Here is a 25,522-nt window from a genome sequence, read left to right on the forward strand (position 1 = left end):
TCAAGCCTCACTGTAAAAACAGCACTACTTATCAGGAATCTCCTGTAAGTACCAAATCCCTTCTAAAGAGGTTCCAACTGTCATAAACCACAGTGAATATATGGTGCCAACTTATTTTAGATCTCGCATTTTTTTTTTTTTAACTCTTGTCAATCTTCTCAATTTATCTCGTTTAATTACTATAATTTTTTAAAATTTTTACATAAAATAAAATAAGCCTAGACTGAATGCGAGACTGATGAAAAATGAATCCCATGACATTTCTTGAGCTTTGGTGCTATCAAAAAATTTATTGGACAACTATAAATATTGTAAAACCCATTTTATGCCTATCTTTCTTTCACGGTAAGCCCTAGGAATTCTAAAAGATATCAATCCATGCCAACTACCAACTGCTTGAAACTTGTATCAAAAGAAGGGCACAGCCCCAAAAAGCAGCTATAACACCACTAAAACATAGAGCAAACCCGCTATAACAGCACCACCAGACCCTCTTAACAAATGATTGATAAGCAAAAGAAGAGAATATAAGTTTTTAACCAGAATAATTGTGGTGATCCGGTCTAGGTTTGATTTTAAGGTTCAGAAAGCACAGACCAGACCATAACATTGGCTAATATGTCACCATCAAAGGACCACAACTACTTGCACCAAAGTGGCCCTCTCATCCCCAATTCAAATTGCAATTTGTCTAACTTGCTTCACCTTATTTCTCCTCTCCCAACCTCCCAAACATTGTTACTCAAACATGCTTCGGTACTAATCTCAATAAGCATAAATGCTCTAAAGTGACAAGAGCTTCGAGGCTTCTCGCTCCATTTTCTTAGTCATAACTCCTAGGGCCTGGCTGACAGTTGCTTGACATCCAAGTTGATAGCAAGTAAGATAACTCCAGAGACTTTGCATCTTAAAAGCAAATAAAGTTGTGGCAAGTAAGGTTATCCAGAGAACTTGCATTTTAAATGCAAATAACAAGTCTTTTAAACGGAAACAAGCAAAATACGTACTCATTGAGCATTATTACAATACTGAAAACACAAAGCATAAAAAAATGGATCGTCCCTAGCTAAAATAGGGATACGAAAACAGAACCTGCTATTAATAACAAACCACCCTATGGGAGCAGGTTGCTTGAAAAGCTCGACCACATAAATTTGGAGCATAAAAGCATCCCTTTTAAGAAATCAACATGCTATAGAAAGGATATTGATATCATAGCTCAACTTAATAACCAACACACGGATTTCTTTTCATGCAACTTATTGAGCTTTCGGGTCTCGGCCACCTCATTCTTTTCCATCAGCAGCACGAAGTGAGCCTAATTGAACCGGAGCTTGGGTTCCAACCACCTTAGATGACCCATAAACAGCCAGGTCAACACCTTGAGCCTTCTCTTTCTCAATCTGTTCCTTGATCCAAAAGTAGGTAAATCTCAGACCATCCTACAACAAAGTGAATTCAGATATGCAATTAGTAGGTGAGCAATTCAAGGTTTAGAACATTATTATCCAATAATCGCTTAACAATCACATTGACTCAATAGTAGCCTTACTTGACACAAACTTAGGGGTTACTGTGTAACATTAAGAGTGGGAAAGCAACTGTACCTTCAACCTCATTGTAGGAGCCCAACCAAGCTTCTCTTTGATAAGGGTGTTGTCTGAGTTACGACCACGAACTCCCTCTGGGCCAGGAATGTGGTGGATAGGGAGTGTCTTGTTCTCAAAACTGAGAACAATCTCAGCCATCTCATTCATGCTAACCATTTCATCACTTCCAATATTCACTGGCTCGCGGAAGTCTGACTTTGTCAATCTATACATGGTAATTGAGCCACAACAGTTAATTCATGAGATGTGAGAAGATATAACTACAGAATCCAGACAAGCATGCCATTGCGTGTATTATGAACACCCTATCATAATTTTCTCATGTGAAACAAAAAACTGGGTAACACAAATAATAATTAAGAAGTCTGGGAAACGTAGACATTCTAAATACTTAGATCTATACCTTCAGTTTCCATAGGTAGCTTAGAACTAACTCATTGTGCAAATATAATCAGAATCGCTCTTGACAAGATAAACATATGCTCCTGTCTTTAAATACCCCGCCCCATTACTAGTGATGTACAAGAAAAACACCCCAAACAAAGTGTTAATGTACCCTCAATCCAGATTTACCGAGGAATACAATGAATGTCAACTTTGAAGGAATAACCCCATTAATCTGAATGTGGGCTTTCAGCTATACAGGTTACAAGAACACCAAGCACGTACCTAAGTACACCTTCTACACATTCATCAATGAAGGTGAAGGATCTGGTCTGAAGTCCATCTCCCCACATCTCAAACTTATCAGTGGATGTGAGAGTCTTTCTACAGAAAGCAGCTGGAGCTTTCTCCCTCCCACCTGTACAAAGATATATCCAAGAGATGAAATCAGGAAAAAGAAAATCATGCATATGTTATGGTTACCACTAAAATCGAGAGCTTGCCTTTCCATGTTCCAAAAGGACCATAAATGTTATGGAACCTTCCAATCCGGCACTCTATTCCAAAGTCCTTGGTGTAGTGCTTGCACAACTCCTCTGTTGCAAGCTTCTCTAAGCCATAAGCATCTTGAGGCTAAAACCCGGTGTAAAAGTAAACTCGTTAATTACATCATAACTTGACAAAGGAAACACTACAAGATTAAAACATTCTTAACCACTAAGAGTCACAAACCTCAGCAGGCCAGGCATCAGACTCCTTCAAGCTCACATTAGTTTCCAGTTGCTTAAATTCAGGGTAAATACAAGCGCTAGAGGCATAGAAAAACCTGCATGAACCCAGTAATCAAAATTCAGAGGCACATTATTTTTTTACTCACAAAAAACAAATTTGTGCACTTAAAGGGAAAATTCCATGTGCACTATGGGAAATTTGTCAATGGTTACTTCACTAGACCAAGACCTAGATATACAATATCCAAGCCAACTAACCTCTTTACCCCATTGATCCTGGCAGCCTCAAGCATGTTGAAACTAATCATTGTGTTGTTATACATGATAACTGAATGGTTGGACTGAATGAAGCCCATCCCACCCATGTCAGCAGCAAGGTTAAACACATGGTCAACTCCATTAGTGACCTTCAAGCAATTTTCCATAACCCTCAGGTCCACAAGGTGGAATTCATGACAGAACATGTCTTCAGTCATGTGCTCATTCTTCTTCCAATCCGAAGCAATAATGTAGTGGCCTTCACTCTTCAAGCGCCGGGCAATGTGGGAGGCGATAAAGCCACCAGCCCCAGTGATAGAAATTCGGAGCTTCTCCGATGGCCAGTATGGTTCCCTCTCAAGATTCTCATACGTGTATGCACCATAGACGGCTTCCCCTGTGCTCCCCATTCTGCAATACTTGGACGTTTCAGAAAAAGAATAAAGAATTCACACAGAGTAACAACAAATAATGGACTAAAAGAAAGAAAAGGCAAAATCCCCAACTCATGCAACCTCCAAGTCATGGCCGTTCCGTGGAGAAACCAAAAATAAATAAATAAATCTTAGTAGCCACATTTCCAAAAAAAAATAAAAAAAAAGGGTCCTATGCACCTAGCCATCCAATTGAAACCAAATCCCATTGAGAACACTGAAATCGCAGAAGCATGACTTTAATAAAAAAAAAAAAAATTAAAATTTGATAAAAAGAAAGGTAAATGGCATAAAGGACCGAGTATGCTGACCCAATTTTTTAAGGTTATATTTTGAATGAGCGGAACTAAATAAAAATAGCAAATGGACGAAGTATTCGGGTCCAAAAAATTCTAAAATCGGGAAAAGAAAGGATACAGAAACATAAGTGAAGAAAGAAAAGTCACAGAAATGTATACAAAAACGCAATCATATTTCACTAAAACACCCGAATCAAGTTTGAGAGAACAAGCACCTATGTTCTCCAAGGAAAATTGTATTAAACTGAAACCCCACCAACACCTCCAAGGAAGAAATAACATGTTTCTTTTTTTTCTACCCAGTACGAGCATACAACAGAATATACTTACCATTTACCAAACAAACAAAGATTCATTCGATAAAAAGAATATTATAAATAGTAAATGATACACCAGGCAAAGAATCTACACACTTGAGCCAAACCAACTAAAATTTGAAGAATCTCAAACAAGCCCACGAAAAATTTAAACCCCAGAAGGGCCAGAACCGAGAGGGAATAATACTAATTAATCCCAGGGTATACATGAATCACAAGAAGAGGCAGGGAGAACAGAGAAATTCAGAAAGTACAGATTTTAACCTGAAAAGCCTTCGAACTTGAGGTATTGAATCTGTGAGATTAGACCAGAGGATAATGATGTTGGGAGAGGAAATCCTCCGAAAAGAAGGCGAATGGTGGTTTCAAAGCCCAGTTGGCCCTGCTATATATAGAAATGCAGAGACAGTACACAAACCAGTCCAAGCTTTTGGATATTTCCCAGGAAGAAATAGGATGGAGCTTTAAAAAGACGTCAATGTCCCTAACATGAAAAAGAAAATGACGAAAAAACAAAAACTCGGAAAGTGACTTTGGCGCGTTTGAATAGGAAAACATCGCATTTTATTATTATAGTTTTTTTAAATTTATATATAAAATATAATAAATAATTTAATTTTTTTTAATTTCAATTTAATTGTTTTAAATTTTTAAAATAATAATGATATTAAAAAATAATATTTTATTTAAATTTTATTTTTCATCTAAAACATTTTCATTTCATTTCTAAATCCAAACCAACTATATAGAATTTTCTCTCCATCAAGGCTATTTAAATACAAAAATACCAAAATCACACATGGGATTCTCATAGCAATTTTTTATAGTAATTAAAGAAATGTTTTTTAATAATAATATAAATTTATTTTAAAAAATAAAATATCTAAAAATATTTAAATATATATATATATATAAATTACACTATTGGAATCCACCACGTGTGGTTGCAGAGGTACTCAAATAAATAAAACTCTTCAGTCAGTGGGGTTTCGATTCTGGAACGATTCAAATCTTTTATGTAATACTCTTTTTATGAATAATTTTTATAATTAATTGTTAAATAACATAATTGGTGTAAAATCCTATTCATTCGATATTAATTGTATCAATTCATATAAATATTCGAATATTAAATGTATAAACATTATAGAGTAGAATAGTTTAATTGACCCATATCTTCACAAGATCGCAGATCATAGATCTACATGAGTGGTCGCAGTAAGGGACCACGATCTATACATAAATATATATATATATATATATGTGTGGTTGCATCTCTGTTTGATCTACTACAGTGTCCTTTTCCCTTTTTTTAAATTTTTTAACTTAAATTGTTTTGCAATTTCTATGAGTTTTTGTTTAAAGTTTTAATTTATTTTATAATATAAAAAATGATATTTACAGTTTTAAAATATGTAATTTTTATATTTTATTTTTAAAAAAATGGTAAATATAATACCAAAATTTTAAAATAATAATTTTCTTGATGATAGATCCTATTTTCTTTTAAAAGGAATATACTCGATTTGTAAATTTTAAAATTGTATATAATATTAATCTTGAGCTATTTACCCTTCTTTTGGCTAATTTTTACATTTCAACATTTTAACAATTAATTAACAAGATGTTAAGGAATTAACCAAAATTGATCCAAATTTAAATAATAAGAGTAAGAACTTTAATATTAAAATAAAATATCAATTTATCCAAAAGACAAATCAAAAAGACTATTTTAACCTTCTGCACGTGGTTGTTAATAGTTAGAGAAATACTTTTTGCAGTCGGGAGATGCAGTCGGCGTACAGTCGGCTGTAAAAAAAAATTAATATGGGACCTACATGAAAAAAAAAATTATTTTTATAACTTTTTATAATTCATGTAGGTCCTCTTAAATATAAAAAAAAAAAAATTTATAATTTTTTTTTATTCATTCCGTACAGCCGACTGCACGTCGACTGCATGTGACAACTGTATGTAGCAAAGCTGTAATAGTTATTGTTAATATATACTTTTGAGACTCTTTCCAGGTATTTTTTTCTGTCTGCACGTGCTAACCCCACTTGGCACTTAGGCATTTGGATGGAGAAAATTGTCATTATAATTTTTTAAAATTTTATATAAAATATAATAAATAATTTAATTTTTTTAAATTTAAAAATAATTATAATTATAATAATATTAAAAAGATTATATTTTAATAATATTTTATTTAATTTTTATTTAAACTATCTCGTCCGATAGTTTTATTAATATTTGTTTTTTGGGTGTACCTGTACCCACGTGATATTTGAAAAATTAGTCTAATATTCGCCGAAAGGAAAAATCAGAAATGGACAAAATGTTCCGTACCCGAAAAGCAAGCCTATTGGGTATGTTTGTTTACTAGTAAGCATCCGAAGCTACGTGGAAGGTGGTCTTCTCATTTTGTTGTCACCGTGTTCTCATAATCAAAGTAGATAAAATATAATTAAAAATATAAAAGAATCTTATTTAAAAATTATTAATTACACTTTGCATTTTTTAATTACCATGTATTTACCAATTTAAGAAGTGACTTTATTAATTTTTTTAAATGTGCATGTACATTTAAAACTAGAAGTAATAATATGTTACACGATATGTAATTTCAATAAGAATACAACACAAAATTAACTAGTTTGAATTAGGTATGAATGAATTCAAATCTAGTATTTTTTTATTATTTTTGAGTTGTAATATTAATATTTTTTAATATACTTATGTTTTTATTATTGAGATTTTAATTCTGCACCTATGTTCATATTTATTATTATTGGATTTATTATATTAGTTTTATATAAGTTAAAATCTGATATTTTTTATTATTAGGTAGTCTTATTGTTTTTTGGAGATTTTGTGATTACTAATAACTATAAATTTTAACTTTTATGTGAAATTATACTACACAGGATAAATAAGTTATGCGGGTTAATTCAACCTAATTACATGAGACGGATTGAAATAAGTAGTGTCATGTTAAACCATTTCTAATTAATTATTAAATGGCATGATTTATTATTTAAATGGGTCGTGTTAAGATTTGAAGGTCAACTCATTTAACTTAATGAGTCGTGTTCGGGTTAAACGACACAACATGACCCGCAAACACAAATTGTTATCCTCATTCAAGACTATATTTAGTATTACTCTTTATTTTATAATATACATATATTTTTTTTTTATAATCTAAGTTGTATAATATTATCAAAAGGAAGATAAATTAAGAAGAAAAAAATTAAATAATCAAGCTATTAAAAATGAAAGTGTAATGAAATAATAAAAGGTTTACAATGGCATGGGGATAGACACGGATATACGGTATACCTGATTTTTTTTCTATCAGAATACCTACTAAGTGCTTGAAACTATGTAAAATGTAAAATAATAATGAAGTTATTTTATTTTGTTGTGATTTTTGTTTCTAGACAATTGCTTCCTTTTTATTAAACATAATAATAATAATAATAATAATAATAATAATAATAATAATAGTAGTAGTAGTAGTAGCAGCAGTCAAATATATCATGGAGACACATGTTTAACTTTCTTTTCATTTTAATGTTGTTTTGAGAACAATTTAATTTTTTTTTCTCATTTTTTTTAATTTTTTAGTTTTTCACATATGTATGTTATTTTTTATTTTTTTGGATTTTTAAAATTGAGTTTGACCTTTTAATTTTTTTTTTCATTTTTTAAATATTGTATTTGATTTATTTTTGTTTGAAGTTTTTTCAGTTTTTATTTTTACTTTTTTACAAATATTTCTTTTTTAAGATTTTATTTTTCAAGTTTCATTTGTTTTCCTTTTATATTTTTACAATAATAATATAAAAAAGAATTTTGAAATTATTTTTTAACCATATGGCATGTCATGTGTAGACATGAGGCATACCATGTCAAAAGACTTTATTGAAAGAAAGACACAAATTCAAGAATCAAAATGATAAAATTGAAAATCATAGGGATAGAAATATTATAAGGCTATAGAATTTAGGGACTAGTTATATACTTAATCATTTACTAAATATCTATTAAATATTTTGAAATTATTGTTGTTAACATGAGACATGTCGATGCAGAAAGATTCCTTACGAGGCATGTGTCTAAAATTATTTTACTAATTATCACTATTCATGTTGATCCAGAAAGATTCGTTCTGAGGACTTGGTGTCTAACATTATTTTTACTAATAATCAAGCTCGTGGAAAGAGAAAGAAAAGGTCAAAATCGTCGCACAGTTCATTACTTAATTTCTTGAAGGTTTTTTCTTTCATTATAAAAAAACAAAGAAATGCAGTACCTTGTTAACTTTAAAGAGATATAGGAATGATATCCAATAATGCTAGTATGCCGCTTGCATATGCACGCTCTAACTGATCGCTTGACCTAGCGGTTGACGTGTAGTGCTTGATGTGGCATGGTGAAGACTAATAAAAAAGGGAAAGCTCCATCTCACGTGATGAACTTCTGCTATGTGTAAAGAACTCAATCCTTGCCCCACATGCACCAACCAGCTACCCCCCTCCCTTATGGTGTCGACCACCATTCTCGGCTCCATTTCCAGCAAGTTTCTCATCTACATGTTTCTCATCTACATAGAAACTTCATGCGACACCCCCAATTCATATTCCCCTCTCCCCCACCCCACCCCCCCCCCCCCCCAAAAAAAAAAAGAAATTTGGTTCGACCCCACAATAGTTCATCGTCACCACCATTTGATGCCTCCATGAGTCACTATCGTCACCACCATTTGATGCCTCCATGAGTCACTCTATACAGGCTCCCAAGGTAAAAATTATAGGTGTTTTTGAAAAAAAAATATATTCATCTCTGCTAGGTTGTTGTCAGTGAATTGGTGTTTAGCTTACATTTTTAGTGAATTGGTTTTGAGCTTACTTGGACTCACCTCACTGACAGAATATTTGTTACATTTAGTGAATTGATTTTAGTCATACAAGAGATGAAGACAGAATATTTTTGCTTGAACTATGGGTTAATGTTTGTAGTTATTTAATTTCTTATCCATTTGCTATTATTGAGTTTATTTGTATTGGGTGAATAATGGTACCTTTTTTTCTAAGATTTTGGGTGGATAGTGACCTTGGTGATGCTTATGTTCTGGTTTTTTGGGATTTTGGGTAGATAATGTGTGATATCAAGGAAAAAATAATGCTTAGGTCTCATATTAGAAGAATCTTAATTTGTTCTTTTAAATGAATGAGCCTCAGCTTGGATTATTTTTGGTTCTTTCATATATTTTTGACTGGCAAATAGAGAACATGTTATAATTTTATATTTTGTTGCATTTCTCTCTCAAAAATTATGGTTTTTATTAGGAGGGGGAGAAAAAAAAGTTCTCTTAAAAAGCTATGAGGGTTTTGATAACAATATAGCAGGGGCCATACAAGAAATATAGTGAAACTTAAGAGCTATAATCTTTCAATGTGTAAATCATTGCTTATTTCTAATTTACACCATGAACTATAATTTATATTTGGACCTTTAACGAAATGGAAATTTTCACTTCTAATTGTATGCTAATTGTTGAATGTGATGATGAAAATTTTTATAATCTTCTCATGTCAATCATGAGAAGAAAATGATAGGCTAATTCAATCATCGGATATTAATTGTAAGTTCTCCAAGGCTGAGTCGATATGGCTTCCTTTATAGAGTTATCAGATAATGAGTATGATGAAGTAGTGGTTGATAATGGGCCCAATAATGTTGATGGTATCGAATAACCCAAGGTTGATGATGGTGTCGAAAAGCCCAAGGTTGGGATGACATTTTCTAGTGAGGAAGAAGTCTAGTCTTATCATATGAATTTTGCTAAGCATAAAGGGTTCAGAGTGCGTAGAAGAAATTCTAGATAGAGAGACAATGGGAAGATTAGATAGTTTATGTTGGTATGTGGGCGGTAAGCACAACAAAAAGTCATGCTTCCAATGTTCTCAAGCCAAGACAAATAGGGAGGGTAGGGTGTAAAGCAAGAGTTAATGCGATTTTAAATGAAGATGGTAGATATACATTGTCTAGTGTAATATTGGATCACACACATGTATATAGTCCAGAGAAAGCAAAATACTTTAGATGTTTCAAGAAGGTAGATGCTTGTGTGGCTAAGAGGCTTGAAATAAATGACGAGGCCAGAATACGTACATCAAATACTTTCAAGAGTGTGGTTGTTGAAGCGGGGGTATGGGAATGTATCATTTGGGGAGAATGAGTGTTGTCGTTATATTGACAAAGCACGACAACTTTATATTGGAGTTGGAGGTGTTAAAGCTCTAATGAACTACTTCCACGATATGCCAAAAATAAATAAATAAATAAATAACTTTTAGTATGCGATCGATGTGTGCCCTAACATGTGATTAAAGAATGTGTTTTGGGTAGACACCTGAAGTAGAGCCGCGTATCAATCATTCGGAGATGTGATCACATTTGACACAACTTATCTAAACAATGCTTATAAAATTCCTTTTGCACCGTTTGTGAGTCTGAACCGTCATGGTTAGTCAATCATTTTCGGGTGTGGATTGATATCTAATGAAGACGCACATACTTTTGGGTGGTTGTTTGAGTCATGGTTGAAGTGTATGAATGACCGACCACCAAAAGTAATCATTACGGATCAATATAAGGCAATGCAACTTATAATTGCGAGGGTGTTTTTATCGTCTAGGCATCGCTTTACTTGAGGCATATCATGAAAAACCTTCCCGAGAAGTTTTGGTCACATTCTCGATATGAGGAGATTAAGATTACTTTACAAAAATGTGTGTATGACTTTTTTAGTGAAAAGGACATTGAAGAATGATAGTTCGAATTGGTTGATACCTATAATCTTCATGATAATGCTTGGTTGGGATCTCTATATGCTGATCGGCAATTTTGGGTGCCAGCGTATGTTAAAAATACCTTTTAGGTCAGAATGTCAACTACACAATATAGTGAAAGTATGAATGCATTTTTCAATGACAAATTGAGCTTAAATATTGTATATTTTATACATTTAAAACTAATACATTTTAATCATTTCATAACATTATTATTGGTTTTAGATAGAAAAATGGTTAATAGGCATAAATCTGAATTGTGATTTAAATTGATTAATATCATGATTTATGCTTAATTTTATAACCTGTGATTCAATTGGGTAATATTTCCTCACATGCACAACATATTTTTTATATTTCTTTTGGGTGTTTCAAATGGAAAGAATTGCTTTTCTTCTTTGGGGATTTTCTACACAAGCTGCCAGGAGACAGGCACAGCATGGGGTCTTTTTGATGACTTACGGGAGCTGCTGGGTGTTGGACCAAGGGACACTGACATGCAAAAAATAAAGGAGAGACAAAAATGTAGACACAGACACTGTACTGGGAAGAAGTAAAGAAAAAGAATTAAAGAAAAGCTGGGGCTAGCTGGTTTCATTTTGGGTGGAGAGACTTTGAGTGATTTACGGACTTATTTTGGACTTTGGAGGCTTCTCAGACAGTAGGTGGAAGGGGGAGTTTTGACTTTTCTTTCATTTGGGCTGGCTTATTTTGGTTTGGGGGAGGCAGCACATTTTGAGTTGAAAAGGAAATAAAAAGCTTCTGGGAAATGACAGTGAAAGAGAGGGCCAGCCGGTTTACAGAATGAAGAGAGAGAGAAATGAGAAAAGGGTAAGAGAGGTCTGGAGCTTTTCAACAGCACGGAGATGATGAGGCAATTTTCGATTGGGCTTTCAGAGGAACACAAGAGAGGGGGAGAGGGGGACCTGACTTGTGGAACAGAGGAGGGACACTTTTTTTTTTCTTTTTAAGTTGGACTCCTGACCAGAGGAGGGATGGGAGGTATAGAGACAAAACGAAAGGGAAGCTGCACGAGAACAAGGGAAGAAATGCTTGGGGGACGCTTTGTTCTTTCATATGAAGTGACAGGGAACGTGGGTTGGTTCGTTTGACGTTGGGCTGGGCGTCACGAGGAGAATTTTGGAACACTGCACTTCACAGAAAGGACTGCGTTGTTTCCTTTGACGCAAGGGGGAGTTTTTCTTGGCTGCTGGGGCTGGTTCGCTGGACGTTGTAGAAGTTTTCATGAAGAGATTTAAACTTGAGGGGATTTTCTCGGTTTGTGGCGAGAGAGGACTGAAGGAGAGTTTTTGGACAAACTCACGGAACAGTGGAAAGTTGGGGAGTTTGTTTTCTTTTTTGAGCTCTATATTCTCTCCACTTTTACTTTCTTGTGGTTGTTTTCCTGTGTTTTATTTTAGTTTTATTATGAAGAATATTTATTTGATTTCCATGGCTCTTGTAATGAACATGGTTGGCTAAATTTTTGTACTAAAGTTAGAGGTAAAGTCTAATAGTTTAGACATTTTTTCGGATCATCGATAAAATTTATATTATAAGTTTGATCGATTAAATGGTTTTATTATTAAATTTTTTGATTATCTATATATTTATCTTGATTCATTGTGATTTCTAAATATATTTAATGCTTGAAAAATCCATGTGATATTTAAATAGGTTTGTGAATATCTTAACCATCAATCATTCATGCTTAATAATTAGTAACTATTTTTCTTGACCTTAAATGCTAAATCTTCCAATTAAACAGAATCATTATTCTAGTTTAATTAAGGTAAATCGATCGAAAATAATATTCTATATTATTAGATGGATTCTCGAAACCTTAGTCATTCTCCATATTGATTTATTTTACTATTTTAGTTGAATTCTGTTACTTTAAAATCTTAATCTTAGTATTTTTCTCTTCTATTTGATTGCACATTCCTTTTTAGTAATTTCCTTTTATTGTTTGAGTTTATTATTCTTATCATATAACTCAATCCCTGTAGATTCGACTTTGTTAGGTTCTATAATACCTGTATAATTGCAGGTAAAACTGCTCTAAACTTTTAGTTCACTAGTTGAGTCAAAATTTAGTTGCAACAAGTTTTTGGCGCCGTTGTTGGGGATTGCAATATGTGATAAGAATTTTTTTTTCTTGATTTTTTTATAAAAGAAAAAAAAATTTAATAGTGATCTTTTGCTAACTTTTTCTTATTTTTGCAGGTGCATTTTTTTTTTTTAATTTTGTCGAGAAAGGGGCTTTGCTTTATTCATAATATTTGGTAATCTCATTTCATTCTTTTTTATTTTCTTGCTTATTTTGCAATTAATTTTTAGAATAGAAGACTTTAGGTAGTGCATGCATTTATTAATTTTGAGATTTGTCCATACCTTTTAGTGTTTTTGAATGTACTTGAGCCTCTATGATAAATGATCTCATGGCAACGTGATAAAACTGTTAGATTGAGAAAAGAGGAAATTGTTTTAAAAGAATTGGTTGATAGGTTATTTGGTGATTCCAAAAATCATTCTGACACCATGGCTAGCAATCATAGTATTCATAATGAACTTAAAAATGAGGAAGCACAAAAGAATCCACCAATTAGAACTTTGTGTGAGTATTTGTAGCCAATAAGGACAAGTATTCCATCTTGCATGATTTTTCCTATAAATATAAGAAATTTTGATTTAAAGGCGGGAGTAATTGAATTACTTCCCAAGTTTGATGCTTAAACTCAAAAAGTCCTTATTTGCAATTAAAAGAATTTGAAGAGGTTTATACAACTTTACAAAATCAAACTGTCAATGATGATGTTGTTAGATTAAAGTTGTTCACATTCTCTTTGAAAGAAAAATCTAAAACTTGGTTGAATTCCTTGAGACCAAAATCTATTAGCACATGGCAAAAAATACAAAGAGTTTTTGAAAAAGTTTTTCCCTACTCACAAGACCAACAGTCTTCGCATAAACATTATGAATTTTTCTTAAAAAGAAAATGAAACATTTTTTCAAAATTAGGAGCGTTTTAAGAAATTATTGCTAGCTTGCCCACATCATGACTATAAGACTTGGTGCACCATTAGTTTTTTCTATGAAAGTTTAACATCTCAAATGTGTCAGTTTGTAAAAATGATATGTAATGGTAAATTTTTAAATAAAGATCCTGATGATGCTTGGAACTATTTTGACCAATTGGCTGAAAATGCCCAATCTTAAGATAACATAGATCGTTCTGATCGGTCGAATAAGTCCAAATCTAATGCCATGTCTCAAGAGGGTATGAATGTCTTTAAAGGAAATGATTATGTGAATGCAAGGATAACAAGTTTGACAAGAAAAGTCGAGACCATGGCACTTAGGAAGGTAAATTTGGGTTAGGCTATTGAAAAATGAGAAGAAAATTGTGGTATATGTGAGATTAGTGGACACCTAACTCAGGATTGTCCAACAATTCTTGCTTTTAAAGAGGTGTTGCACGAACAAGTCAATGCCATGAATTCTTATAAAAGACCATTTTCATTCCCTTGTTCAGAAACATATAATTCTGGATGGAGAAATCACCCAATTTTAGTTGGAGGAACGAGTTCAATTCAAATCAAAATCCTCAAGTGCCTTCTGCTTCTACTCTTTATGTATCTCCACATAAGAAAACCCTTGAGGAGACATTACAAACTTTCATATAGGGATAAACTGATATTAACACTCAGACAATGCAGGTCATTAATGAGATGAGGATTTTTATTGCGACTTGACCTCCGCATTGCGTGCTCAAGAAAATGTTAAGTTTCCTGCTCAACCTCAACTGAATCCCAAAGGGCAATTTGAGGTAAAAAAATTCAAACCCTTCTAATTCAAAATTTGAACATGCGAAGTCCATCACCACTCTATGCAATGGAAAAATAATTGATAAAAGTATTTCAATAAAAGTTGGTGAAATCAACAATTCTTCAAATTCCAAGAATGATGGTAAACTTGAAAAAATTGAGTTGGATATACTAGTAAAAGCCTCAATTCCTGCCTCTTTTCCCCAAAGGTTGCAACATTCTCATAAGTTGGTTTAAAATGCAGACATTCTTGAGATTTTCAAACAAGTCAAATTAACATTTATTTGTTGGATGCGATTAAACATATTCCAGCTTATGCTAAATTTTTTAAAGATATGTGTACAGTAAAGCGTATTATGAAAGTGCAAAAAAAGGCTTTCCTTACAGAACAGATAAGCGCCATCCTTCAAAATAATTCTCCTTCAAAGTATAAAGATCCAAGTTGTCTAACAATTTCTTATGTAATTAAAAATTTTAAAATTGAGAAAGCTTTACTTCACCTTAGTACTAATGTTAACCTTCTATCTTACTTAGTATAAGAACAATTAGGTCTTGGTGAACTTAAACCCACCAAGTTAACACTCCAACTTGCTGACCGTTCAATAAAAATTCCGGGAGAGATAGTTGAGAATGTGTTAGTGCAAGTAAGCAAATTTTCCTTCCCAGTGGATCTTATTGTTTTGGATACAGCACCTGTTTTTTTTGTTTGTACTCAAATTCCTATAATTTTAGGTAGACCATTCCTTATAACCTCGAATGCTTTAATAAATTGTATGAGTAGTGTGATGATAATTTTTTTTAATAACATGACTTTGGAGTTGAATATTTTCAATATTTATAAACAATCTGGTGATAAGGATGATGTGCATGAAATGAATTTGATCCAAACTCTTATTCAAAATAAATTTGATTTATCAATTTTTTCTTATCCTCTGATGGCATGTTTGGTTCGTGGTAAAAATTTTGATGATGATTCTATACTTGCATCTATGAATTTTTTGTTAGAATCTACTCCTAGGATACTGATAAATGGAGGACACGTTTTGAGGAATTACCACCTCGTGATATAGTGCCATTCCCCTCAAGTGTGAAAATACCAAAACTCAATTTAAAACCTCTACATGTTGATCTCAAATATACATTTTTAGGCTAAGTAGAGACATTACTAGTGATCATCTCATCAAAACTGGATGAAATTTACGAGAGACAATAAGATGGACCATAGCTGATATTAAATGTATTAGTTCTTTCATTTGTACCCACATGATATATCTAAAGGACAATGCTAAGCCCTATAGAGAGATTCAGCGTAGACTGAACTCCAAAATGAAAGAGGTTGTTAGAGAGGAGGTGTTAAAACTTCTAACATCAAATAGGTTAGTCCTACACAGGTGGTACCTAAGAAATCTGGTTCGACTGTAGTTAAAAATGTTGATAATGAATTGATCCCAATTAGAGTTACTACTAGTTGACGTATGTGCATTGACTATAAAAAACTAAATTTAGTCACTAGGAATTATCATTTTTCTCTACTATTCATGGATCAAATCCTTGAATGTGTAGCGAACCATAAATTTTATTGCTTTCTAGATGATTATTTTAGAAATAACCAAATTGAGATTGCTCTCGATGATAAAGAAAATACCATTTTTACATATCCATTTGGTACCTTTGCATATCGAATGATACCATTCGGACTTTGTAATGCTCATGCTACATTTTAAAGATTCATGATGAGCATATTCAGTAACATGGTAGAGCGTTTTGTTGATATATTTATGGATGATTTTTTTATTTTTGGTGATTCGTTTGATGAATGTTTGACTCATTTGAAAAAAGTGCTCATTAGATGCAAAGAAAAGAATTTGATTTTAAATTAGGAAAAGTGTTATTTTATGGTCACTCAAAGTATTGTCATTGGTCATATTGTCTCGTCTCAAGGTATTGAAGTTAACAAGATCAAGATTGAATTAATTTCTAATTTTCTCATCCTAAAGAACATCAAGGATATCAAATCTTTTCTAAGTCATACAAGTTTTTACAGGAGGTTCATTAAATACTTCAGTGCAATTTCTAGACCTTTGTGCAATTTATTGTTAAAGAAAAATTCTTTTGTGTGGACTAAAAACTGTGAGTTAGCTTTTACAAAGCTAAAAGGGATGTTGATTTCAGTCCCAATTATGCAATTACCTGATTGGAATTTACCATTTGAAATTATGTGTGATGCTAGTAATTATGTTGTTGGAATTGTGTTGGGCCAACGTAAGGATAAAAAGCCTTGTGTTATTTATTATGCAAGTAAAACTTAAAATAGTGCTCAAATGAATTATTCAACAACTAAAAAAGAACTACTTGCAGTAATCTTTGCACTTGACAAATTTTGCTCTTATTTGATTTGGTCACAAATTATCATGCTTACTTATAATATTGCTTCGAAATACATTTTAGCTAAAAAAGATGCAAAGTCTAAGTTGCTTAGATGGATCATTTTGTTGTAAGAATTTGATTTAATAATTAAAGATAAAAAAGGAGTGGAGAATGTTGTTGCTGACCATTTGTTTAGACTTGTTCTTTCAGATTCCATGGAGACTATTCCTATTAAAGACACATTCACAGATGAACAACTTTTTAATATCTCTCAATTGTCTTGGTATGCTGACATTACTAATTTTTTTGCTATATGTAAAATTCCTCACATTTGGACTCAACAAGACAAGAAGAAACTTTTTGTAGAGGTAAAAAAATTCTTTTGAGATGATCCATATTTGTTTAAATATTACCCAGATCAGATAATTAAACGATTTTTTCCTGATAGTGAATTTCAATGTGAGGAATGTGAGGCTCAAAAGACTTCCGGTAAAAAAATAGGTTTTAAAATTTTGTAATGTGGTTTTTATTGGCCTGCCCTTTCAAGGACACCTATGAATTTTGTAAAGTATGTGAATGTTGTCAAAAATTAGGAGAGATTAGCCGCCAAAATATGATGCCATTAAATTCAATTTTGGTTGTTGAGATATTTGATTATTGGGGCATTTATTTCATGAGACCCTTCCCAATCTCTTGTGACAATTTCTACATTTTGGTAGCTTTTTATTATGTATCCAAATGAATCAAGGCCGTTCCATGTAAGAAAAATTATCACAAAGTTATGCTAAAATTTTTGAAAGAAGATATTTTATCAATGTTTGGAACACCTCGAGCCATTATCAGTGATGGGGGTAAGCATTTTTCAATAAGTCTTTTGAGACCTTAATGCAAAAATATGGTATTACTTATAAGGTTGATATCCCTTATCATCCACAAGCAAGTGGCCCAGTTGAGGTATCCAATCGGGAGATCAAAAAAGTTTTAGAAAATATAGTTAACCCAAGTTGTAAAGATTGGTCTTTACAACTAACTGATGCACTTTGGGTATACTGTACTGCCTTTAAAATCCTGATTGGTATGTCCCCGTATAGAATTATTTTTAGAAAGGGTGTCACTTGCCTATGGAATTGGAGCACAAAACTTATTGGGCAATTAAGTAATTTATTTTTGATGTGGATAAACCTTGCTTTCTTCGTAAGTTTCAGCTTAATGAGTTAGAGGAAATTAGGAATGAAGCTTACGAAAACTCTTGTGTTTGCAAGGAGAGAATGGAGATTTTTCATAAAAAAAATATTTTTCAAAAGTATTTTGAGCCTTTCCAAAAAGTTTTATTGTATAATTCAAGATTCCATTTGTTTCTTGACAAACTTTGATCCTGATGGATTGGTCCCTTTATTGTAAAAATTATTTATCCTTTTAGGGCTATTGAGATAGAAAATCCAGAAAATGATAATATTTTAAAGTCAATAGACAGAAGTTGAAACTATTTTTGGGTGATTTTATTCCAAAGGTTGAGTCGTCTACTCTGGAGGATCCAGTTTATTAAAATTAATTTCTAATTTCTCATTGTATATACCGTATTTGTTTATTTTATTTTTCTTTCTTTTGCTTTTGTGTCTTCTAACTTTGACAGAAATCTACTCCTTGTGTACACTTGAATATCTCAAGTGACTTCTTTTCTCTTTATTTAATCATTTTCGTTTCGCTATATGTTATATAGTGTTTATTTTACTTTAATTCATGCCTATATAGTATACCTTATCGAATATTCATTTGCTGAACATTGAGGACAATGTCACATATAGTTGGGAGAGAGTTTTCTGTTGAAAATGTGTTAGTTTAAAAAAAAACAAACAAGAAAAAAAGAAAAACAAAATAGTGTTCGTGTGTTGAAACACAAATGATTAACACACACTCCTAGCATTTTTGTGAAATTTGAGCATCTTGGTGGAGTAATTGAGCAGAATTATTTTATGAAGATTTATTTTCAACCCTAAGCATAGAGCATGACTTAAGATGCATCATATTTTATAGAGATGTGATTTGAAATCACACCGGGATGCAATATGTATTGAGATGAGAATTAGTAAGATTTATATAGAATGAAGGACGAGTTTTGAAAGAAAATTTTGCACTTGCTTATATTTGTAGTGTTCCTCATTAATGTTCATTGATTTAAAATATGAGAAGTAAACTGCAAGATTACCGAGCCTTATGTATATAAAAAAAAGGTGAAAATACTATAAAAATAAAAATAAAAATAAAAAGAAGATGAAAGTGTGTCAGCTTTCCTAAATAAAAAGTTAGAAACAGTTAGCCAAAACTTTGGGGACTGAGTATTTAACCTTTAAATAGAGTTGGTGTGAAAACTGCTAGTCTCTTGAGTTTTGAGGTCATTAAAATCAATAATGATTAATCTTAAGATTGAAAAATCCTATGATAAATCATGCTTATTAATGAGGAACATATAGAGGTTTAGCCACACACACATTCGAGTTCTAAGACATTTGCCCCAATTCTATGTGAACAATTGTTGAGATTGTCCTTGTGGATACAATTCCTGGTATTGAGTAGTCACAAATTGACTTTTGTGAAAATTCAGAATTATATTTGATTGCTTTTGTTTGGATTTTGAGCTTTATGCAATATTCAACTCAATTAATTTTCACTATTTTGCTCGATTAGCAAAATGTTAGTTGGGTTTTTGATTGAGCTGAGATATTACATATTGCATATATTTAGAACCAACATATTTTAATCATTTCATGACATTATTATTGATTTTAGATGAAAATTGGTTAATAGGCTTAAATCTAAGTTATAATTTAAATTGATTAATATCATGATTTATACTTAATTTTATAACCTGTGATTCAATTGGGAAATATTTCCTCACATGCACAACATATGTTTTGTGATATCCGCTCATTCTTTTTTCTTCTTTAATTATGAGCCTCGTTCTACTTGCCGAGTTTCGATCTACATGCTGAGCCTTGTCCTACGTGCCAGGCCTTGATGACGTATTTTCAAAGTTATCCAACGAATTTCAAGGCTAGATAGATATCTTAAAATTTACGAATATTTTAAATATTCTGGAAATAATTATATGAGATATTTTCAATATTATTAGATAAGTTTGTTTTTAAAGTAACACAATTATAATATTTTAATGAGCTCTAAAAATATTATAAGTGTGGATAATTACTTAAATTAAATATTTAATTATTTTAAAATATTAAGATATTTAACTTTACGTTGAAAACTCTAAATTAATTTAAATGGTTTCATTCTCTTTGAGTAATTAATGATACTTCATCATTTTAAATAATGATGAAGAAATATTAGTTTATAAAATAATATTTCTATCTTAATTCCTCTCATTGTTTTATTTTAAACTTTAGTTTAAATAAAATACTTATGCATTTTCAAATCAGTATTTAAACTCATCCTTAGATTGTTTTGAGGATCACGAAACGAAGGACTTGGATTAAATACCCAAGCCCCTACTATTTTCCATTCACTTTTTCCTTTCTTCTTTTTCTCTCTTCTCTCTCCTCTCTCCTTCCCCATGCTCGACGTACGTACATTGCTCTTCTTCACCGTGCGGGTTGCACTTCCAGTCGGCGCCACCTCCAACCTTCGTGCCTCACCTCCTCCATCGGCCTGTTCCTCTACCCCAGTGGTGAGCTACACTGGCAGTCCTATCTCTCTCTTCTCCCCCCAACCGAATGGACCTTAGAGTCTATTCCTTCTCCTGGTGCCACCATGCACGGCCAAAATGATCACCAAGTACTTCCACTAGCACCACCACATCATGGGCTTCCTCCCTATGTCCTCATTTTCCTCTACCTCTCTCTCTTTCTCCGATAGGTCTCCACAACCACAAGTTCAGTTGCACCAATGTGCACAGCTACCCATTGCATCTCACCACCACCATCTTGTTCCTCTCATCACCAAGACCTTCGTCAACAATTTTCATGCCCAACTGAGCTTTATATAGCTTTCACTCTCCCTCACTCTCTAAGGCACGGGTTACACTATTATTGGCCGATCCGCCACCGTAAGCGTTGGAACGATTCAAGGCTTTTCTCCTGTCCATGCTCGTGTATGAATCCAACATACGTGCAAGAAATTGGAATTCCGTCTCCAAAACAAATGATTTGAATCCCTCTAGCTATGTTTTTCTCTCCCAAAGAGTGTTCTCCAGTCAAAACTCGCGGCTCTAGAGTGAAAAATGGCTTTTATATGGTCCCACGGCGGAAAACCTAAAATCTGTCAAAATACGATGTTCGCTCGAGCGGGGTGTCGAGCGCGCGTCGAGCGTTCGACTCTGCCTGATTTCGCTCGAGCATCCTATCGAGCGCACATCGAGCGTTCGACTCTGCCTGATTTCGCTCGAGTGGCCAATGTTTCTGCTCGAGCGATCTTCATTTTTCAGCAACTCGCTCGAGCTCCCTGTCGAGCGGCAGTCGAGCGTTTGAATCTGCCTGAATTCACTCGAGCGGCCAAAAGCCTCCGCTCGAGCGAACTTGTAAAATCTGTAATATGAAATTTTGCAAGCCATCAAATACCCTCAAACTTACAACTTTGTTTGTCCTCAAACAAAAAGAAAAACAAATGATAGTTTAGGCAATATCAACTCGACCCCAAAGAGAAGTATCATCACTCACCAAGCTTTTATGAATTTAGATTTCATCTCTAGTATCTTACTCTTTTAACATCAAAGATAGCAAGAAAATCAATCAAAAATTTTGCAATTTGTCAAGCAAGAGTTAGGCGTTTACTTCAACCTAAAGCTAAGACCTTGAGTGTGTGTGTGATATAGTCAATTTAACCTCAAACCACCTGCAAACTCAAATAAAAGTAGAACAACCAAAATCAAAAAAATTCTCTTAAAACTTAACCTCATAAGTCCAATTTTCAGAAATCCTCTCCACTAATGTAGTCAACACCAAAATCAAAGATCAAAAGGTCTTTATTAAGGTCGTAATGATAGGCCACAGGGTGAGTGTTAAGAAAGAACTGGATATGGGAAATTAAATCAAACTGGGAAAATACTTAGTGAAAAGAACATTAAAAGAGAAACTCACATGATTCAAATCATAGCTCTTTCTTGGCACTATGCTCATACTTGTGGCATTATTATTGCTGTAATCACTGATGTAATACCAACACTTCCCTTAACAAAATTTGAGGTAATTCACTTTCCGCTTGGCGACTTCTTTTTCTTTTCTTTTTTTTTCTTTTTTTTCACTTCCTTTCTTCTTCTTCTTTTTCTTTGATCAAATAGAGCAAACATAATACGTTTCATCATGAAACCAATTTTCTCTTTTAAATGTAACTCTCCACCAAAGTATTTTCTCAAACTCTCAACGGTAGATTCATTGTTTTTCAGGCTTAGAGCGGGCATGGTTTATGTAGTTTAAAGAATCAATAAAGGCTCATGAAGGCTCAAGGGGGTTGACTATGGAAACACACCATGTAATGATGGCATGACATTTAGGACGGCTAGGAAAGCTTTTTGGTTATGCCAAAGAAATGCCTAGATCATTTCTCTAATATTTAGTCTCAACTAGGATTTCGCCTCAAGGACCCATCAACGGATTCTAGAGCAAAGCAAAATCGAACCTCCATCTTTCAATTAATTCAACTTCTTCTCTTCATAAGCAAAATGGAATAAGAGAAAAACGACTATGTGCTCAATTGTGTTCAAGGTCAAAGATTTAAACCAAAGTACCCACAAAACTTCACTTGACATAAAAGAAATTTTTGAAAATTTTTCTCAAAATCATCTTCAATCACAAATTTCAGAGTCATAGAGAATTCAATCTTACTCCAATGCATGCTTGGTAAGAGACTCAAACAACCCATCAACAACCCAAGACTTAGAAAATAAGAGGATCAAATAATTATAGGAGTTTACACCCCCAAACTTAAACTAAACAATGTCCTCATTGTGATGCAAAAGTAAAAAGGATTGAAGAAATAAAGGAACTTCCCTGGTTTCATGGTGAACCTTCCGAGGTTTTAAAATTTTCCAGCTCTTTATTCTTGCTAAATAAACCTGCATCAAAAACCAATTTATTAAAATTTAAATAAATAAAGATAATAAAATAAATGAAATAAATAAAGATAGATCTATGGGTTGCCTCCCATAAGCGCTTGTTTTAAAGTCTACAGCCAGACTTTTCAATGATCATCAATTAGGATCTCCAAGAGGAATAAATGCATAGTTCCTCTCCATTTGCTCTCCATAGTAGTGCTTCAATCTCTGACCATTAACTCTGAAAATATTCCCAGTCTTGTCCTTTAAATCTACTGCTCCAAAAGAGGAAACTTCATGAATTGTATAAGGACCCGTCCATCTTGATTTCAACTTTCCTGGAAAGAGTCTGAGTCGTGAATTGAAGAGTAAAACTTGTTGTCCTGGAGCAAACTCTCGCCTAAGAATCTGTTTGTCATGCCACTTCTTCGTCCTTTCTTTATAGATCTTTGCATTTTCATATGCATCATTCTAGAACTCTTCCATCTCATTCAATTGAAGAAGTCGCTTTTCACCTGCTGCCTTCAAATCAAAGTTAAACTTTTTCACAGCCCAATAAGCTCTATGCTCCAACTCTACAGAAAGATGACATGCCTTTCCAAACACTAATCGGTATGGAGACATCCCGATAGGTGTTTTAAAGGCTGTACGGTACGCCCACAAAGCATCATCAAGCTTCTTCGCCCAATCCTTTCTATTGATTTTGACCGTCTTCTCAAGGATGTTCTTGATCTCTCTATTTGAAATTTCAGCTTGACCATTAGTTTGAGGATGGTAAGCAAGTGCTATCTTGTGCTTCACACCATATTTAGAAAGAAGATTCTCAAATAACTTGTTGCAAAAGTGAGTCCCTTCATCACTAATAATAGCTCGTGGAGTGCCAAATCTTGTGAATATGTTCTTGTGCAGAAATTTGAGCACTACCTTTGCATCATTTGTTGTTGTAGCAATTGCTTCCACCCATTTTGACACATAGTCAACTGCTAGCAAGATATAAGCAAAACCAAAAGAAGGAGGAAAAGGCCCCATAAAATCTATTCCCCAAACATCAAACAACTCAACTTCTAAGATACCTTTCAATGGTAACTCATGACGCCTTGAAATATTTCCCATACGTTGGCACTGGTCACAAGTTTTCACCAAAGTGTAACTATCACGAAAATGGAAGGCCAAAAGAACCCACTTTGAAGTACCTTAGTTGCTGTACGAGTGGCTCCAAAGTGTCCTCCATATGATGAGGAATGGCAATGATGGAGGATGTCTTGCATCTCTTCTTCCGGCACACATCTTCTAATGATTTGATCAGGGCATCTTTTGAACAACAAAGGCTCATCCCAAAGATAGTGATTCACATCATGCAAAAATTTCTTACGTTGATGGTAAGTAAGATCAGGTGGTAAAACTTTACAAGCTAGATAATTAACAATATCAGCATACCACGGAAGCTTGATCTCACATGCAAACAACTGCTCATCAGGGAATGCCTCTTGAACCACTGAATCTAGTCTTTCTTCCTTTTGCTCTAACCGAGAGAGATGGTCAGCCACTAAATTTTCACTTCCCTTCTTGTCTCGAATCTCCAAATCAAATTCTTGAAGAAGGAGGATCCAACGAATTAGTCTAGGCTTAGCATCCTTCTTGCCAAACAAATAGCGAAGTGCTGCATGATCAGTGAACACTATCACCTTTGTCCCAATGAGGTAGGACCGAAATTTGTCACAAGCAAACACCACAGCAAGCATCTCCTTCTCAGTTGTTGTATAATTTAACTGAGCTTTATTCAATGTCCGGCTTGCATAATAGATGGCTCTAAACAGCTTGTCTCGCCTTTGCCCCAACACTGCTCCAATTGCAAAGTCACTTGCATCGCACATAACTTCAAAAGGTTGACTCCAATCAGGCACAATCACAATTGGTGCTGAAATTAGCTTCTCCTTGAGTGCATTAAAGGCCTGCAAACAAACAACATCAAAGTCAAATGCAGAATTTTTCTCAAGAAGATTACATAAAGGTTTAGAGAGTTTAGAAAAATCCTTGATAAATCTTCTATAAAATCCCGCATGTCCCAGAAAACTTCTGATTCCCTTCACATTCTTTGGAGGTGGTAGTTTCTCTATGGTTGCAATTTTGGCTCGATCCACCTCAATTCCTTTGGATGACACTCTATGGCCCAGCACGATCCCTTTTTGAACCATGAAATGACACTTCTCCCAGTTCAGGACCAGATTCTTATTTTCACACCTCTGCAAAACAAGAGCTAAGTTATGCAAACAATGATCAAAAGATGTACCAAAAACTGAAAAGTCATCCATAAATACTTCCATTATATCTTCCACCATGTCAGAAAAGATAGCCATCATGCAACGTTGAAATGTCGCAGGGGCGTTGCACA

The 25,522-nt window shown here is 33.5% G+C and overlaps 1 protein-coding gene across 1 annotated transcript; it reads right to left on the bottom strand.

Annotated features, from left to right (window-relative positions):
- Nucleotides 1-978: 978 nt before the first annotated feature.
- LOC122316821 (GDP-mannose 3,5-epimerase 2-like) lies at nt 979-4,457 on the bottom strand. The gene is made up of 7 exons (XM_043133625.1): nt 4,298-4,457; nt 2,984-3,394; nt 2,727-2,820; nt 2,498-2,627; nt 2,280-2,412; nt 1,608-1,815; nt 979-1,442 (listed from the first exon to the last, which is right to left on the bottom strand). Exons 2-7 carry the CDS (start codon nt 3,391-3,393, stop codon nt 1,287-1,289), a joined length of 1,131 nt encoding a protein of 376 aa, XP_042989559.1. The 5' UTR covers nt 3,394; nt 4,298-4,457; the 3' UTR covers nt 979-1,286.
- Nucleotides 4,458-25,522: the final 21,065 nt, after the last annotated feature.

The sequence above is a fragment of the Carya illinoinensis genome, chromosome 7 (assembly GCF_018687715.1).
Source record: "Carya illinoinensis cultivar Pawnee chromosome 7, C.illinoinensisPawnee_v1, whole genome shotgun sequence".
Lineage (NCBI taxonomy): Eukaryota > Viridiplantae > Streptophyta > Magnoliopsida > Fagales > Juglandaceae > Carya > Carya illinoinensis.